At 36.0% G+C, this 17819-nt stretch overlaps 2 protein-coding genes across 3 annotated transcripts; one reads left to right on the top strand and one right to left on the bottom strand.

Moving 5' to 3' along the window:
* The first annotated feature begins 1971 nt into the window (after positions 1–1971).
* On the top strand, positions 1972–6221 carry LOC135694572 (ras-like protein rasD). Its single transcript, XM_089109711.1, has one exon. The coding sequence runs from the start codon at positions 2175–2177 to the stop codon at positions 2889–2891; it is 717 nt and encodes a 238-aa protein (XP_088965837.1). The 5' UTR covers positions 1972–2174; the 3' UTR covers positions 2892–6221.
* Positions 6222–10810: 4589 nt separating this feature from the next.
* LOC135694567 (uncharacterized) lies at positions 10811–16966 on the bottom strand. Of its 2 annotated transcripts, none has more exons than XM_089109714.1 (5): positions 16541–16966; positions 15035–15139; positions 13865–14003; positions 13344–13498; positions 10811–12184 (listed from the first exon to the last, which is right to left on the bottom strand). In XM_089109714.1, the coding sequence occupies exons 2-5, from the start codon at positions 15082–15084 to the stop codon at positions 12031–12033; spliced, it is 498 nt and encodes a 165-aa protein (XP_088965840.1). In that variant the 5' UTR covers positions 15085–15139; positions 16541–16966; the 3' UTR covers positions 10811–12030. The 2 variants fall into 2 exon arrangements, with proteins under 2 accessions (XP_088965840.1, XP_088965839.1); XM_089109713.1 differs by having other exon boundaries at positions 15031–15139; positions 16541–16960.
* Between the last annotated feature and the right edge of the window lie 853 nt (positions 16967–17819).

Below are 17819 nucleotides of genomic sequence, written 5' to 3'. Positions count from 1 at the left end.
AACACACCAGAATACTGCAGGCAACGGTGATGGTAGCGCCAGTTGCTGCAGAGAGGGAGGGTATTGGGCCTGACCGACTGGACCAAACCCTTTTGCCATACTTCAGAACTTTGAACCAAGGGTACTTTCCTTACGCAAATTTTGAAAATAATGACTTGCCACTACCAAGATGAAATAAAGAACTAGTTCCTAATTTTATCTTGCCCCTACAAAAAGCAGTTTTATTAATTTTATCAAAAATGTTATCATTAGTTGGAAAAATGTGGGGGGGGGGATAACTCCTCAATACTACCTCCTTGCACCAACAATGATGGCAATAATCCTACTAATACGAGTAAATCCTTACTCTCTATACACTGAACAGAAACATCAAATACATACACGTAATGCACAAAAATACCTATTTACAAGCGGTGATGGAATCGTAGTGAAGTGATGTAATTGTCATGTGATATTGCTCGAATATACACCCTGTGTCTGGACAACAATCTTTCTTCCCTATTAATAAAATTGCAACTTTATCCTGCTGAAAAGCTACTACCAGGCCAAAATTCCACAATATATACAAAGCTAAAAAAATAAAAAATAACTTGTAAGATATACCTCTATTATGTTTCTTGACTATAGAGCATCTCATCTTATTGTGTGTAGGTCTAAAATAATTTTGGGTGTAACCAACGATGTACAAATCTCGCTGTGTTTCCTTTGGAATTTGGACAATTGAAGCTGTTTTCTTGAATTGCTACCCAAATCAGGGGCGGATCCAGAAAAAACTTGAAGCAGGGGCAGTTGGTAGTGGGGGCGCTGAAAAATATTCAAAAATTGATGACGAGAGTGCGCTGTATACAAGAATTTCAGATCCATTTTCGGAATAAACAGCATAACTTTGAGGAAATCCTTGAAGCAAATTAACCTATCGGTCTCAGAAACTTTTTCACCTGATTCTCATTCTTCAAAAGGTGCGCACAATTTCCAAAAAGGGGCACCAGACTTGCTTCAACTCGTCGAGGGAAGGGCAACTGCCCCTAGCTGCCCCCCCCCCCCTAAATCTGCCACTGACCCAAATGTCACTGATCATCTACACATTCAACAGAAAAGACGTGACAGCAAGCCAGCTTAAAACTCGAAAAACCTTGTTCCTATATAAAAAAGGGAAGGAATACACAGTTTTTAGTGGAATATTCAATGGTAAGGTCTAAAACTGACAGAACAGGCTTGCAAAAAATGCATACTGCTTGGTTCAGTTTACTAATTCTTTTACACGTGGCACTTCACCATACAGAACAGAAAGGCACTCGAATTCCCCTCCCTCCCACTCAATACATACTTTTTTATAATAACACTTAATTTTTTGCTGAGCATCAATGTTCTTAATTCTTTTGGAATTTTGATCTGAATATTGTTTTAAAATTACTTCTAGGCTTCACAAGATGTAATTGGGATGCATTGAAGTCTGAAGTGTTAATGAATCCAAGGCTAGATACATCTATTCTATGACATACAGTAGCCTACATAGCGTGAAGCTCGCATTTGCTTTGCTTCCAAAAAATTCAAATAAACAAAAGTTTAATCGTTGTTGAAGCTTGAACCTTGCATTATTCTTAAATTTCAGCGATTTTGAGCCTTAATATTCTTATAGACCATATTTTTATAAAAAAGTATGAAGTGTACCAAAATGTTAATGAAGTTGTATCCAACTTATTTCCTTGGTTTTTTTGCGAACTAATGAATGCCTGTTTAGGACACCGTTCATAACCTTTTTTATATTTTACTCCTTGCAAGTTTCAATTTCGATGGGAAATCGCATTTCTATTATTTTCCTCTAAGATTCATTCTGCAGACTATGACAGGGGCTAGACGATGATTCCCTTGGAACTTCCTCTTTCATTTGTCGGTCAGAGGTTAATCAAACAGAAACCGGAGCTTGAAGGCCGCGTGCGTTGGTGTCAACAATCGGGCACCAGAATGCATACCTGTCCTGGCTTGTCAAAGCCAAGATAAGCAGCGTTGGCGTAATGGGATATAAAGAAGATTGCTATTCAGATTTGAGGAGTAAAAGAAATCTCTCCGAAGCAAACGGATCACATCGTGGGACACAAAGCTACGTTTATATTTATTCAAAGCAAACTACCAGAATCGCGTTAGACGACTCGACGGGCAAACACTTTTAACAGATGAGAAATAAACCGTTTTTCGAGAGGCGCTTGGATCAGAACAGTGACATGAAAAAATACAAATTGGATGTCGCAGTTCTGGGAGATGCTGCTGTAGGTAAAAGTGCAATTTTGCAAAAATGGTTAAAAGACGAATTTTCAGAGGCTTACAGACCAACAGTCAGTGATATGTATGAAAACAGAACAAGAAGAAGAAAAAGCCTTTGGGACACTTCTGAACTGGACTTGAAAATATATGACACGTGTGGGTCAATGGACTTCCCTGCAATGCATCGCGTGACGATATCAAGTGCTGATGCGTTTTTAATCGTGTACTCAGTAGATTCTGAAAAGTCTTTCGAGTGTGCACATAGACTAGTAAATGAGGTGTGTCAAATCAAGGATGGCGAGCGAATTCCGATCGTGATTGTTGGAAACAAAGCTGATAAAGTGGAAGACAGGAAAGTTTCATTCGAAAAAGGACTTCAATTGGCTGTTGAAGCAAAAGCCCCTTTCATGGAGGTTTCAGCAAAAACTGGTTTAAATGTTGAAGATGCGTTCTACACCTTGTGGAAACGGTTTGACAATTTAGCATTTCTGAACAGTCCCGATTTTAACAGTGGAAGGAAGATGGGGGAACCAAAAACGTTCTTTGGCTTTAAAGTTGGAAACAAAAATACAAACAATGGACATATCTGCGGTAATTCACGAGGTAGAAGTACGAGCTCTTTATTGTAAGGGGTTAGGAAAGGCAGCTCCGGACACGGATGCTGTTGACTAAGGGGCATCCCCTTTATAACATATGGAGCCCAGTCGTGTATTTTGCACACCGCCCCCCTCCATCAGCATTCACGTTGTTTTTGATAAACGCCTTGCTACTAACTAGGCTACAAAATCTTTTACATTATTTTTGCGTAAAATCGATTTTGATTGCAAATGACTTCATACTGCCTACTAACTTCACTTTCCAGATTTTTTAGGTAGTGTATCAGCTAATTTTTGAATGGTGTATTTTATAATATTCAGAATCAAAAAATATGTTACTATATTAGAAAATATTTGTTTAATTTGGTGCAAATTCAAATAGTTTATTTCTATTGCACCCTAAGGCATAGGGCTATTTTAATCAAATATTTTTAAGTTCCGAATAAGCATATCTGAACAAATGCATTTAGTTTTAATTTTAAAATATTTTGCTATATTTAATGCGTGACATGATATACGAGTCCAATCATTGAACAAATAAGTTAGTTATGAAATTATATAAAAATAAATATTTTTCTGTCGTTTCTGAAATGGAATAATATTTAAACTCTATCAAGCTTATGACAATGTATAATGTATTTGTAAATATATTAAATTTTAATTTTTGTAAATTATTATTATTCTTATTGTATATATTTTGTGCTTTGTATGTGTATTTAAGTCACTGTGTTTTTCAGATTGTGTAAAAATTTGTCGGTTATTAGATCAAATTTCATGTCTATGCGCCGGGAAGACAAAACGTGTTTTTCCATAATATCATAAATGTGTAATTTCTTGCTTCTATACTGGCCAAAGTTACTTGAAATTGTAATTCGGGGGATAACAGGTCAATCGATCGGAAATCTGATAAATGTTTCAAGAAAGAATTATAGTGTCAACGTTCTAGGAATTTCAATTGTTGCTATAAAACATAATTCAGGAAGCTCAGAAAGAACTGTAGATAGTCCAAACACATCAGGACGATTACACTAAAAATATAAACTTTCAAAAATATAGTATTGAAATGGATATTTAGGAAATAAACACTGTGAGCTCTTTGACAAGCCCTGGTGCCACACAAGGCAATTCTGACTGCTTATGTATATCTTTGATATGTGCCTCGTAAACCAATCAGACCAGGGGTGTAGTCCTAAGGGAGGCTCAGGGGGCTGGGTCCCATATGTTCATGCCGAGCAGTGACTAATTACTTCTGTTGCTGTTTATTTGCAAAATTTTGAGCAAGAGTCCCCTTGTTATTTTGAATTCACTTTACCCTTGAATCAGACAAAGTTTTGCATGCCTTGCATATGTCATATACAAAGAATACAGACACCAAACTCTTCAATATCAAGAAACTAACGTATAACCTATCATCAAGATTTGATCTTGCTTTCATCAACTCAGCAGCCATTACGAGGGCGCCCTTGATGAAAAATCGAAAGTCCTAAAGATCCTTTGCCTGTTTTGGTAATGCTTGCAGGGCGTGGCTTTTTGTCCGCAGAGGTTCGGTAAGCCCTGAACATGTATTAAGAATCATTGGAAATCTCTATTAAGAATTTTTGCGATTCAGTAAAAGTGCAACCAAGATTTGGCAAAATGTTTTGGAAGATATGGGGTGTTTTGGATGTGCTGGATGCAAGAAGAGGGAATGTGGCATGCAATTCCAGTTATGTTGAATTCTGATATCTGTGACAACTATGCATATATATAACATTCAAATGGACAGAAAATCAAATCGGTGTAGATCAGAACATTCCGTCCTAGGGCTGTCTTGCAAAAGCTCCACTACTCCCGTCCTCCCGTCGTTACTTAAAAATCTTATTGAGAAAATTCTTACTGTCAAGGGGGCGGACGATAACGATGGATTAATTTTGGATTCGATTTTAGTAGACAAAAGCAAGGATTGCCAGAAAGCGATGCAATAAACTATGAAAATTGTATTTATTTCCGTTGTGGGCAGTAAAAGGCGTTTTGTCTGCGTATCAGCTTAAAAACCTACGTAATCGAATGCCTTTGTCCTTAATGGCTGATTTTTGAGTACGGTTTATGAAAGTACGTCAAATCAGCAGATTTTGCTGTCTGCGCAGCGCTTGCACTGTAAGCTGCATTAGAGGGTGTTGAATATGATGTCAAAGTACTGTTTGTGCCCTTTTTAAATCGTCCCCTTCTGTCGGAGCAGATGCCAAGAAAACATGGTCACTAGCAAAGAAGGTCAAATCCGAAGATCAAACACGATAACTTGGATTTGCATTCAAAGCTTTTCGTGAGCTTGTGTAGCAGGCAAATGATTTGTTTACTCGCTGAACAAATCTTGGAGGCTTCAAGTGTTTTAGAAAACTTTAATGCAAAGCTGGGCCAACAAAACCAACTATGTTTACCCTAACCACTACACGTATGAATATTTAGCGCTGACAGCAATTAATGACCCTGCGTTAATTAAGGAAACACGGGGAAATTCCATACACCCACTTGTTAATATAAATAGTAATGTTTGAAGACATCTTCTTTATCAGCAACCAAAATTAGAAGAATAAGCAAATCCTCGAATAGAGTTTGAATAAAGAAGATTGCGCAACGAAATGACGTCAAAATGTAGACGGGTGCGAATGCTCAAAGAAAGACAAAACAGCTAATGAAATAATAAGAGCAATCAACCATGGTAGAAGAAAGACTATTTATTGAAGCTTGATTACATTTGTTCTAGTATTTTTTTATGACGTATAGAGCATTTGGCACAATGCAATAACAGAGCCCAGTAAGATTCAAGTTGTGTGCTTGTTAAACTGAGTTAAGAAAAAGACAGTATGATTTGTTAGCTGTAAATGACGTAAGGGTGTTGTCAAGGTAAAAACCTTTGAGGGAAGTGCTACTCACTGCAACAAGATACATACTGCAATGCTACAATCAATGTCTGTCAACTCAATAGACCATGGATGTAATTTGTTAAAATGAAAAACATAAGTAGAGAGAATGGAAACGGCTTTAAGATAAAAGCTACCCTACCTGTACTATATCGCCCTGTATACGAGCATGTAAACAAATTGTATTGATTGAAATCGAAGTCAGCTATATACAGGATTCCGATTTACAGATGGAATCCTACCACAAAAAAGTAGAGTTTTCTCAAAGGAATTTTCAGTCTGTTTGTGCTAGTCTCGTCGCACAATATACTACATTCATTTGTGTCTCATAGAATCCCTATTGCAGTCAACAAGGGAACATAAGAAATTCTCAATGAATGGCATGGGTCCCAAATTCGATTCTTGAGACACACCATCTAGTATCTAAGCAAAAAATAGTCTTATAGGCAAGCTTTTTCTTGCCATCAAGTAATGCAAACAGTTTTCATTATCAAGTTTGCAAAATCAAAGCTTTATTGTAGGATCGCTGCACTGCTTTAAATTTTAATGAGCATCTAAGCATTAAATGATGAAACTTATATGAATTTTTTTCACTTTAATAGAAAAGACTTTTTAGTTGCAAAGATTCCTGGAAGTTTCTCGGAATTGGGAACCGTATACTTTTTAGGAAACCAAGTCAAAAGATTTTAATTTTCTTGCGCATCGCTCTGAACTGGAAGGCGTTTCTTTGGCAAAACAAGTTTTTCTGCGCATCGTTCTAAAGCATTTTAGCTGCAATAATAGTTATTCTGTTCCCCTCTACAGGCTAAAAAGCGCTTTAGCGGCAATTGCAACTTCAATTCTGCTTACTCTCCAAGCTAACAAGCTTGGGGGAAACAGAAGTTATTTTATCAATCGTTCAAAACGAAAAAATGCGCTAACGGCAAGAGCAGTGTTTCTTCTCACCGCTCTAAACTGGCAGATGTTTAGCGGCAAGGGATTTCCCTGTTTATTCAAAAATTAGCAAACAAGCAAATGGTGACGAGAACTGGAGGTTTTGCTGAAATCTTTTGCTGCCCTGGAAACGAGATTTCACAGCTACTCAAATTGAAAACGAACTTTTGACACGATTTTTGAACAACTATTTTTGAAATTTCGGACAAATAGATTTTCGGACAAATTTTGACCAATCTTTGGATGTTTAATTCAAAACAACAAACTGTTACATAGTTTATAAACCTAACTATAGCATTTTCTCCATATAGAGGGAGGCTTAGGTTCTGTAGATCCATTATGGCCTCAGGTCCGCTTCTGGCTGAAGTTATGATCAGTCATTTCTCAAAGGCATTGATACTGTTGATTCAGATAAGATGGAGAAAGAAGAAGAAGGTTGTGAGAGTGAATTCTTGATAGACCATGAGAAAGAACTGATGGTCCTATTAGCTTTGAAGAACGAATGTTTTCAAAAACATTTTCAGACACTCATGCTTTAAGGTTTTCAGATTTTAAAATATGCAGACACTGATGGCTTTGCATCAGTCAGTATACATTGCGCTTGCGTGGCTCATTAAAAATATTCGACGTAACAAACTTTCGGATAATTCTAAAGAAATTTTCGAACAAAGATTTGTCCAAAAGTTTGTCACACCGTAAATTTTTGTACTGAATGTATACACTTTTTTATACCTTGAATCTTTGCTGAGTCTCGATATTATCAAAAATCTAGGATTCTGATGGGATTTTGAGCTACTGTCGCTCTTCATTTCCAAAACAATATGTGACTGGTGAGAGTCAAATACAGAATGTTTACTCAAAAATCTCATATATCGATAGAAAGTCATATTGTTGCTAAAGTTCAAGCTTTGCTTTTAGTTTTAAGTGGCTTACCAATATCGAGGATTGATATTGATATAGAACTTTCTCTTTAAATAAAGTTTATAGAAACAGAAGTCGCTTCAATAAACACTAGTTCAATCGAATGAACTTTGAAGAAATTTACAAGGACGGTGTCGAAAAACTAAAGTAGGGGGCATGGCTCGAGTTGACAGTAATATTTGACAACTTTTGAAATACTAGCCTTTAAAAAACGCATAAAAATACATCTCTGTGATTGGGTACTCGTTTATGCTATCGACACGTTGGCAGTGCTGCCGAGAGATTTTGGAGTTTTTGGTGCCTCCTGCTAGCGAGGCAAGCGGAAAATTTTCGTGGCGACTCTCTCTAGGTTAGCTTAAAATACATTTTCAAACAATTATTTTGTGGTACAGAAATCAAAAATGATATCTGAATATTTAATAATTTTCTGAATATGGCTTCTGAATGTGTGTTCTTTTTCACCGTATTCAAATTCAAAAACACAAGAATAGACGGGGAATATAAAGGAGGAAAAGAACTATAAATTTTTAAAACTTTTTGTTTAAATACTTTCACGGCGTACTTTGTAAGGTTTGACAAATTCAGTTCTTAAAATGGAATTCATTACTTTACGAGCCTTCCTAAACTTTGAGGCCCAAGAAGGGTAAAACCCGATCCTTTGGAGAAAAATTAAAAAAAGGACCTATTGCGTTATTCTTCTTCCTCTTTTCATTTTTTCTATTTTTTTATAAAACCTTTTCTTTGCAAAAAAGTTTGGGGCTGAAGTGTAATATTGGAGCGGTACATTAATGCATTAAATGAGAAGGGGCCAAAGGGAATATTTCCGAATCATTAACAACTATTAAAAAGAACCAAGAGCCCACACTGTGAAATGTGATTGCATAATGTGCAAAATGATTACTTCTGGGTTAGGTTTTACTTAGATTATTATACTTTAAACCTTTCTGACACATTGAACAATGTATTTTTTCCAGATTGTCTTGTGACAGTCCAAACAAAACCTAGCGAAAGCTAAGAGAAAAGGAGCTGGTATATTATGCCCTCGCCCTTTTCAATTCTCTATTGTGGTAGCAATGCAACACTGTTTGGATATGACCAATGCGCTTTAGTTTGCAACGGCCCTGGATACTTATTTTGACGATTCTAGGAAACTTTATCTCCACAATGAGCTAAATCATATGTCAGGGAATCCCCAATCGAAACATGAACAAGGAAAAAGTCGCGCTCGCTCATGACAAAAAGTAAACAAAAATTGGTGATAACTGCCAAAATGAATGAGCGTCAACATGATAACATGCAGCATGTAAAATTACAGTATAGACACTGTTTCATTGCACATTACTATTTGCGAAAATGATGTAAGGCGATATCAAAACACTTCCGCATTTTATTGCTCTTTCTAAAAATGTTCAGGACCACAAGCACTATCTTCCTCTTTAAAGAATGATGAAATCATAAAGGAATGCAAACATGAAAACGTCTCATCGGGATAGTATTGTGCTTTTTATGCAAAATCGGAAAAAAGGAGATATGACTTCTCAAAGCAAGCAGCTTGGAAAATTGATGACCTCATAAAATTTTTCAATGCTTTCTAAAATTTGACAACATAGGAAAAAATTAATTAAATCTGGAACTGCAGGCTACTTTATTGGACATAGGGAAGTAAAAGACTTGAGTTTTGAGCTAATGAGCTACTGTTTTTGGCCTGATTCATATGTTTATGAGTCAGCGCAAAATTGTAAAGGCTTCATGCGGGACAGAGTCACTTACTCATGCGATGATATCAGGGCCGGCGAAACCAGGGGGCCGGGGGGCCATGCCCCCATTTTTCTGCAGAGCTAAAGAAAAATTTTAGGCAAAAGTGAAAATAAATGTAGTATATGATTCTGTAAGAAACTTTGCCTAGTATTCTTTTAAATGTGTCCTTAGCTTTACCTTGGTTGCTATGTCTTAACCATATCTATGTCTTAACCATATAAGACATACAAAAAATTGAAGATGGGATTTAGATCGAAGAAATCGGTCATTGTCTAAGTTTTACAACGAGTAACAGCTTGGCTAAGCAAATAGATCGAGTTTGGTTTTTCCATTGCCTAAACTTGGGACACAAGGTCTATTTGTCAAAGAAACAGCTGGAAAGTACTTTTTTGATGATATGAGAAATAAAGTATGGGCACAGTGACGTACCCAAGGGGGGGAATAGAGGGGTCCGGACCCCCCCCCCCACTTTTCTAAATATGATCCTCGAAATTTGTCCAAAAACGATGTAAAAATCATTGGGGGGGGGGGGGTGTAGTATACTGTATGCTTGTGTCAATAACAATTGTAAAATACTTTGCTATTAACCGTAGCTAACATGAATCAAATAATGGTGGAAAATTCTGTAAAAAGGGCGTTTCCCCGCATTTGCGAATGTTTGAAGGGCGTGGTCCAAAAAATCTAGGGGGGCTCCGCCTTAGACCCCGCCGCTGCTGCAGCTCTGGGTACGCCACTGTATGGGCAGATTTGTTTTTAAAAAGTATCATCAAGAAAACTTCACAGAGTTTGTTCGTTTGGAAAATCAATTTCTATTAAGAAAAAGAGAAAATATCGACGCAATTATAAATTCTATTTAAACTCATTTTGACAAGCCCAGTAAGGTTTTTCAAATTTTGGTTAAAGCACTTAATTTTCGAAAAAATCAAGATAAGATGTTACAAAGCTATATCTTAACTGTACAAAATTGCTTAACTTTTCATTCTAGTTGATAGTTTTTCTGTTGATATTTTAACGTTAATGTTTTTTATTAATCCGTGTTTCATTTATTTTTCTCCCCTATCTTTTTTCGGGTACTTTCAAAATCTAAAAAAATTTAAAACTTTTCTTGGTTCTTAACGTAGACATGAGAATCAGGTACAATTTACTTACATTGGTCGTTATTATAGCATCATATTGTACCGTACGCATTTTAGTATATTCATTTCAATAGGTCAATCAAGACCGAAATAAGATGACCCTAAGGAATATCTGAAGAGTTTGAAAAATCGAAGAAATGATTTCCAATCAGTAAGAGCAGCCTTCATTCTATGTATTTCCATTGGCAGATTGAGACCTGAGTTGATATCACGCCAAGAAAAGGATTCTGGGTAGTTTAACTCAATACCAAAACAGGATTGTATTCTTGAGTGTGTCTAACTGATACAAAAATAATGAAATAAATATGCCAAGACAATCAAAATTTGAATTTTGTTTCAATGAATTATTAATCTTATTAGGCAATTGATTTCACGCTAAATATATTAATAATTGTGAATTAGAAAATTAAAAAATTTAATGAAAATATAACTCACCTAAGTATAAAAAGAGCATCAAAACAAGGACCTCTGACAAAAATATATATAAAAATTAGAGATTTCAATCAAGCAACGAAAGGAAATTAATTGCAAAGGGCTCCTTGACCAATGTACCTGTAAGGGGGCAAATATAAGAAAGACATCAAATGAGCGAAACAACCACCCCCGTTTTGAACTGTCAAAAAGCTCGCGGAATAAGGACTGAAACTGACGCAATATTGTGAATCCCTGTCATAAATACTTAAAACACGTTTGAAACATCCATTTAATGTATTGTTCACCGGGGGCATCTCAAACTTTCAACTGTTTGGAATATACATGGCGCTTATAACATGTACTGTGTTTTTAACTCTTATCGTGACCAAGCAATATCTTACGAAACTTCGGCTCATAAAATGATAGCACTGATTCATTCATTACAATAAAAAACATAAAACTTTCGACTTAAACAATAAGGAGGCTAGATCTGAAGAAGATAAAATAATAATAAATTTATCTTCATGTTTTTATCTCAACACATGGACAGAGATATAATAAATTTCTGTTAGCCATGAATTCAATATTTAAGACCTTTGGCGGTTTCCATATATTATACAGCTAACGATAAATAATCGAGACCAGCTCTTGATATGAGAAGCAGTTCACAAAAGACTCCTTTCTTTTGAACTTCCTACCTGTTATCGTTCTTAGTTTTGTTCATAGGCCTCATTTCTGAAAGCCTACTGTAAAGGAGTGGCGAAAAAGAGAACTTTTAGGTTCCCTTTATTGCTGCCCCTACACAGCACACGTTCGGAAAAGAAGACACTGAGCAAAACACACGGAGCAAAATCTTGCCGCAAGTCAACCTTCGGTAAATTAAATTTTTCTCACGCACTACGGCTAACACATACATTTCCATCAGTGAACAAACTCAGAATATTCTTCTGCCAGGAACATGGGAATTTTTGAGCCAGTTTCAATTGGTATAGAAAATCTCCATTTCATTTTCTCAGCACATCATTTTCATAACGTTCCGTGATTCTTTGTTTAGCTCTTCGGTATTGGTGCATCATCCACCACCAGCCACTGTTTCCGACTGCTTATTATCTAGCTATTTTCTTTAATTTGGTCCTCGCTGCAAAATGGATTTAAAGATTTCGATTCAGCCCAGCGCATTTGTTTTTGCACAAAACGATAAAAACTCGGACGGCATTTTGCTTTGGTGAGCTCTAGAAAGTTTTTGCCAAATTCTTCATATAGCCTGTGGGTTAAACAAAAAAGACATTGATAAAAATCAGGTAATTGCCACGTAAATAAAGAAAGACGACAATTGAAAAAACTAACGATAGATGCTGAAAATTAAATCGGTGAATTGGCATGAGACTGAGTACAGTGAAGTTGGAAACAGTATTTGGGGATCCGAACAAGGGGTTGAGTTCAAAGAGGGCTGTTCCCTAGGGGATAAGTTGATGGGGCCAAGTGCAGCAATCAAGACTTGAACCAGGAGGCAGAACTGGCAAAGCATGAAAATATTATACGTCAATCAAAGAATGCACTGTTTGGGAAGACAACCCATTCACGATTATAAACAGAAATAAGCCTGTTCAGAAACTGCGAGGTTCCAAGAAACTTTGAGGAGGTCACATACTTTACAAAAGCGAGGCTCGATTTTGTCTAGCATATTAGAGAAAGAAGATGGTATGGATGTTTTGTGAGCTTCATAACTTGAAATGACATCGAAGGTATCTAAAGGAAGTTCCGTTTTCAAAAGGAGACACAGTTTCATTTTAAGTGACAAGTTTTGAAAGCCAGTAGCAAACATTTCATGCAAAACATCCTGCATTTGTCAACCCTGGTGATCATTCATGCCCATTGGCACAATCTTGTGAAATAGTTAGCAGAATCTGGTTTTCATGCGCCTTACAAGAAATGACAGCTTTTTGTTGTAAATCGAAAGCTTCAGGCAATCCTTGAATCGAAACAACAAGACCCAGCTCCCTGAACCCCATTCTAATTATCGTTGTTATCAAACGAAGCTGCAGAACCAGTGGTGCCATGGAGGGAGCTCAGGGGTCCTAGCCCTCCCTTGGCCCTCATAACAAGCGAGTGCATATTTAGCTGGATGAATTCTGTGTTGGCAACTCTTTATTTTACTATAGAATTCTCATAAATGAGCAATTTCTTATCAGTCTGTTTGTTTAATAGAATACTTTGAATTATTTCTACCCACAACGGAGAGTCTTAAACACAAATGCAGGTATATTGGGTGTAGTAAAGGTGTGATCATGGATGTGGTCTTTGAATTTCCATGTAGCACAGCCCCCTTCCTAACATTTTAGGACGGCAACCCTGTGTAAAACCTGTGTTTGATTGACTTTCACATATAGAAAGCTGCTAGGCAGTGACAAAATGAAACTTACCTGCATAAGGATGGATTTCCACGGTCTTTTGCAAACAAAGTGTTAAATTCATTGGTCAAGATTTCGCTGTCATTGTAGTAATCTTTGCTGCAGTAGACAACCTGGTCACTGCCTGGCTCTACGGGTGGCTCAATACCACTTCTTTCACAAAATTTCTGAAAAGGATCTTCAATCTAAATACCAGCACTTTTCAAAAGATGTTTCCATTTCTTACAAAATGAGAAAGAGTAGGCAAACATATTCGATTAAAAAAGGCTTTCAAATTTTTTGACTTTTAAGAAAGGTGAAATCAGAAAGAATTTGCACCTTCAGACTGATTAAATGCAAAATCTTAGCAACAAAAAAATATTCAAACAATTTAAAATTTTACTTGCAGAAGCTGTCAATATCTGCAATTAGAGCAACATAAAATGAAAGACAGAGCCATTATCAATCCATTTCAACAGATATGCATTATGAAGATTAAACCTTTGAGCACAAGCTACCATTTTATATATTATACAGGCAATAATCAGACTCACAGTTGCGTCTTCTTCTGGTAAACTTTCCATGACAATGGCTTGTGAAACTGAGGCAATTGTTTCATCGTCAGCATCAGTTCCTGTAAAACACTGCTTCACTTCATTCTCAACACAACTCCTCATACTGTTAAAATTTGTCCTGAAAGAGAGTAAAATTCAAAATAAAAATTACCATACAAGAATATGAAATCCTTAGACAAATAATATAGAAAGGGTAGAACTCATTGTTGTCTCATTGCTGTTTTTGGATGTGAGCTAAATAATTGTTGTTTGTTTTACCTTGTTTCATAAAAGAGGTGATAGATCATAACAAACGCTGGGACCTGGGAGCAATCTTTTCCTAAGTTTGTAAGGCAAACAGCAGTTGATTAGCTGCAGCCTATCAGAAAAAGTATTCTAAGCTATCATCACCAAAAATTTGCCTTTGAATGAGCTTCCTTGCTGATAACAAATTTTGTGAGCCTTAAATACATTTGCAGATGCGTTGACATGAAGCATAGAAATAATGTGAATCAAGTTTCCTTTCTGCCATTTTACTGTGCTGCACTCAGGCACACTCCTCTCTTGGAATGCAAATTATGTAAATATGTCTAGAAAAACATTACAGTCAATTAAATTTGAAAACATCGGAAGCAAGATAACCAAAAGAAAATGAAAATTTCTTTGAACAGATTCAAAATAGCAAAACCCTGTAAGGACAGGATTAAAACCCTATCTCATAAGGATAGGGTTTAGCATTAAAAAGCAACATTATGAAGTAAGCTGCAATTTTAGGAAAATTAATCACAAGCTACACAAAATTGAGTTTAAATTGGGTTCATAAGAATTCAGGGACGTTTTTAGACCACATTCTATGATACTTCAATTCCCATACAGTTTGGAATCATCAATCATGTAGTTCAGATATGAAGCATTAACTTTAAAATTTTCTTTTATATACATTAAACAATATCATTTTTGGCCATCTTTGAAAACTAAAGAAAATAGTATAAGGAACTAATCATTGAGAATCATTTTGTCAAAATGTCAGCAAACCTTCTACGTTTGGTGTCATGTACATAGTCTACCAATACGTGTTAACAAAGGAGATATGAAAATAGGCCATAAACTATTAATATGAGGGACACTTAAATACAGACTTGTAGATTGATTTAAACATTACTCACATACAGTCTATATTTGGATCTTCTCTGTATTTCATATAGAATTTCCTCATGCATGGATTCAAGATGCCCATAAGCTTTTCAATAGAGCAAGTTCCAACTTTCACATTTACTAAAATATGAAAGAAGGTGCCGTAAAATATTTCATTCCTTTTCATTCTTTAAATATGGATATCAAAGACATATACAAAAGCTAAATTTCCAAAAAATAGCAAGGAACAGAAAACTTTAATAGTGCATGGAGAGTTTTTGGCAAGTAATGAAAAAAGCAAAATTGATTATAGCTGAAGTCCTTAAAACTTTAATAGTTTTCCTGCTACTCTTGTCTTACCAAGCTGTTTGATTTGTTGCATGTCAAAGGCTACATCATATCTATATATAGATACAATTTTTAAAATTTTCATCACTATAAAGTTTGGCACACGCTAGACTCTTGTGAGCAAATTTTAGGACCCATTGCTGAATTTTATTTCATTTGGGGATACTGATTTCTTTTTAAAACCATTTTTGCCTGATTCTCATAGGAACAGGATAGGTTATCATATAGATTAATTATTGACTAATGCCTCCTATGCATCACGTTTCATATTAGTAGGAAAATTCATAGATAAATTTATTTTTTTGGATTTTAGGAACACAACATTTTTCTAATCAGGAGAATGACCTTGGCTGGTACTTAGGCCACACAATGCTACATGGTGGAAGAAATGTTTATGGTTATTGTAATTTGACTCTTGATGCAACATGCCAAACCACAGCATTTTGCAATACATAAGGGAAATTTTGGACCAAAGTTATTTTCAGCTGAGAAACTAGCAGTTATAGAGGCAATAAGCCTACAACCTACAACTAATAACCAAGATTTTCTCTACCTTTGGAACTGGCATCTGTGAAATTTTTTGTTGATATCAAGAAAGATATGGGAGTATGACTCCCATACTTTGGTTTTGAATGACTTCAAAAAGAGAACTAGAGTTTGGAAAGTATTTAAATAAAATAATCTCTGATTCGGGAAAATTGAATCATATGCAAACATGTTATGCTATTAATCTTGTGTGGGTCACAATTAGAAAGTGACTGACGTAAACGTTTTGAATCCTCGCTTAATAAATAATTGAAACATCAAGTGATCTTTGTACTTTCCATTTTTATCTGACTATTCTTGTTGAAAACGACATTTAACTTGTTGCCACGTGCGCGCTAAGTTTCTCGCACCCACACCTACGCAGTAAGTGGGAAGCTGGCGGTGCCAACACCTCCTCGAAGCTAATAAAGATAAGAAGTCTACCTGCAACACGTAGCACTATCATTTTCATTTCAAATCCATCTTTACACACGGAAAACGTGTTACCAGTCACTTGAAATATAACCAGGGTTGAGTCATAAGAAAGGTTCTGTAGGCCATGGGGAAGCCCATTTAGGCCTTGTGTATACAACTGGATCCCTCTCCCACCAGAAATAATTTTCCTTTGAGATCTCCTGCAATCTTATAGAGAATAAATAAACTACCTACCATTCTCTAGAATTTCAAATGCATCAACATCTGGGGGCTCCATTTTTGCAAGATTTGTGATTATGGTTCTAAAGAAAGAGGGTCTATCGGCTTAACAAGAACAGGAAACTGATGCTGTTGTTGTGGTTGCTAGATGCCTGGTAGAGTGGATCTCCTGTGATGCTGTCACTCTCCTCCACTTGCCGACATGCCCATTGATGAAAAGAGCATCTTTTTAATTTTCCTCAGCACAATAATTTTTAAAACCGTTTCAAATGCTTTTCATGTAAGGAACCTAGCTCAAGGCCTAGTTCTTGAAATCCCTTACTTTTGGACCATTTTTGATCGAATTGTAGAAATAAAACTTCGAGTTTCTCAAGGATTTTGTCTCTAGTACTAATTGTTTCTATTTTTTCAACCTTTTACATGTAGGTTTCTTACAAAGTGGTTCTTTAAAGAAAAATTTGTTGAGGGTACAGCCCCCCCCCCCCTTGCTCCCGTCTACCTGATTCGCTTCAATAACTTTTTCATGTATGTTTTAGGGGAACAAGCAGCTTTACGATTCAAGATTATAAAAGTTATACTACTTCGATCTTGCGAAAAATTTAAGGAAACGTAGCAATATCATAGGAAAATCTAAGATATCACAATGCGCTTAAAATTTACGATAAGAGGCTTTAAATTTTTGTACAAGTTACAAATATGAAGAGGGAGTCTATCAAGTACCAATAATTTTGGTGGGATTTGATTTTAGTGACGCAAGGCAACCGAAAATGAATCCCGCCGATTTTTTGAAACAGGAATTTTTTCTTACGGAAATTTTCAAACGCTAAAAATTCTCGTTAAACACTGATGGACTTCAAAATAAATACAAACTTTTCCTTAGATGTTTTTGAGTATTCCTTACATCCAATCCATATCAGTTTTCAGTTTCTGGTTCTCCTTCGTCATCAACAAATAAGGTAGATATCCAGCTCAACTTCAAATACGAGTTCTCTATGGGCTGAGCTTATTTATTAATTTATTATCTTAATTAAAATTCTTTATACACAAAAATCTCTTCAGCTTACAACTAAATACCAAATAAAAAAACATATACCCTAGTTATATTAATATAATCTGCATACAGTTAAAGCTAGCTTATGCACAGTTGTCTATCTTATAGCAGCTGCTCTTCCAGGGAGTCGTGTTTTATGTTGTGTTTTCAATTGCTTTTTTAATTTACTTACTGTAGGGAGCTCTCTGATATTGGTGGGAATATCGTTCCAAGCTTTAACAGCCGAATAGTGAAAGCCTTTCT

This window comes from Rhopilema esculentum, chromosome 8 (assembly GCF_057945365.1).
Source record: "Rhopilema esculentum isolate cy_ngs chromosome 8, ASM5794536v1, whole genome shotgun sequence".
NCBI classification, from domain to species: domain Eukaryota; kingdom Metazoa; phylum Cnidaria; class Scyphozoa; order Rhizostomeae; family Rhizostomatidae; genus Rhopilema; species Rhopilema esculentum.
This window is presented reverse-complemented; position numbering and strand designations above follow the sequence as displayed.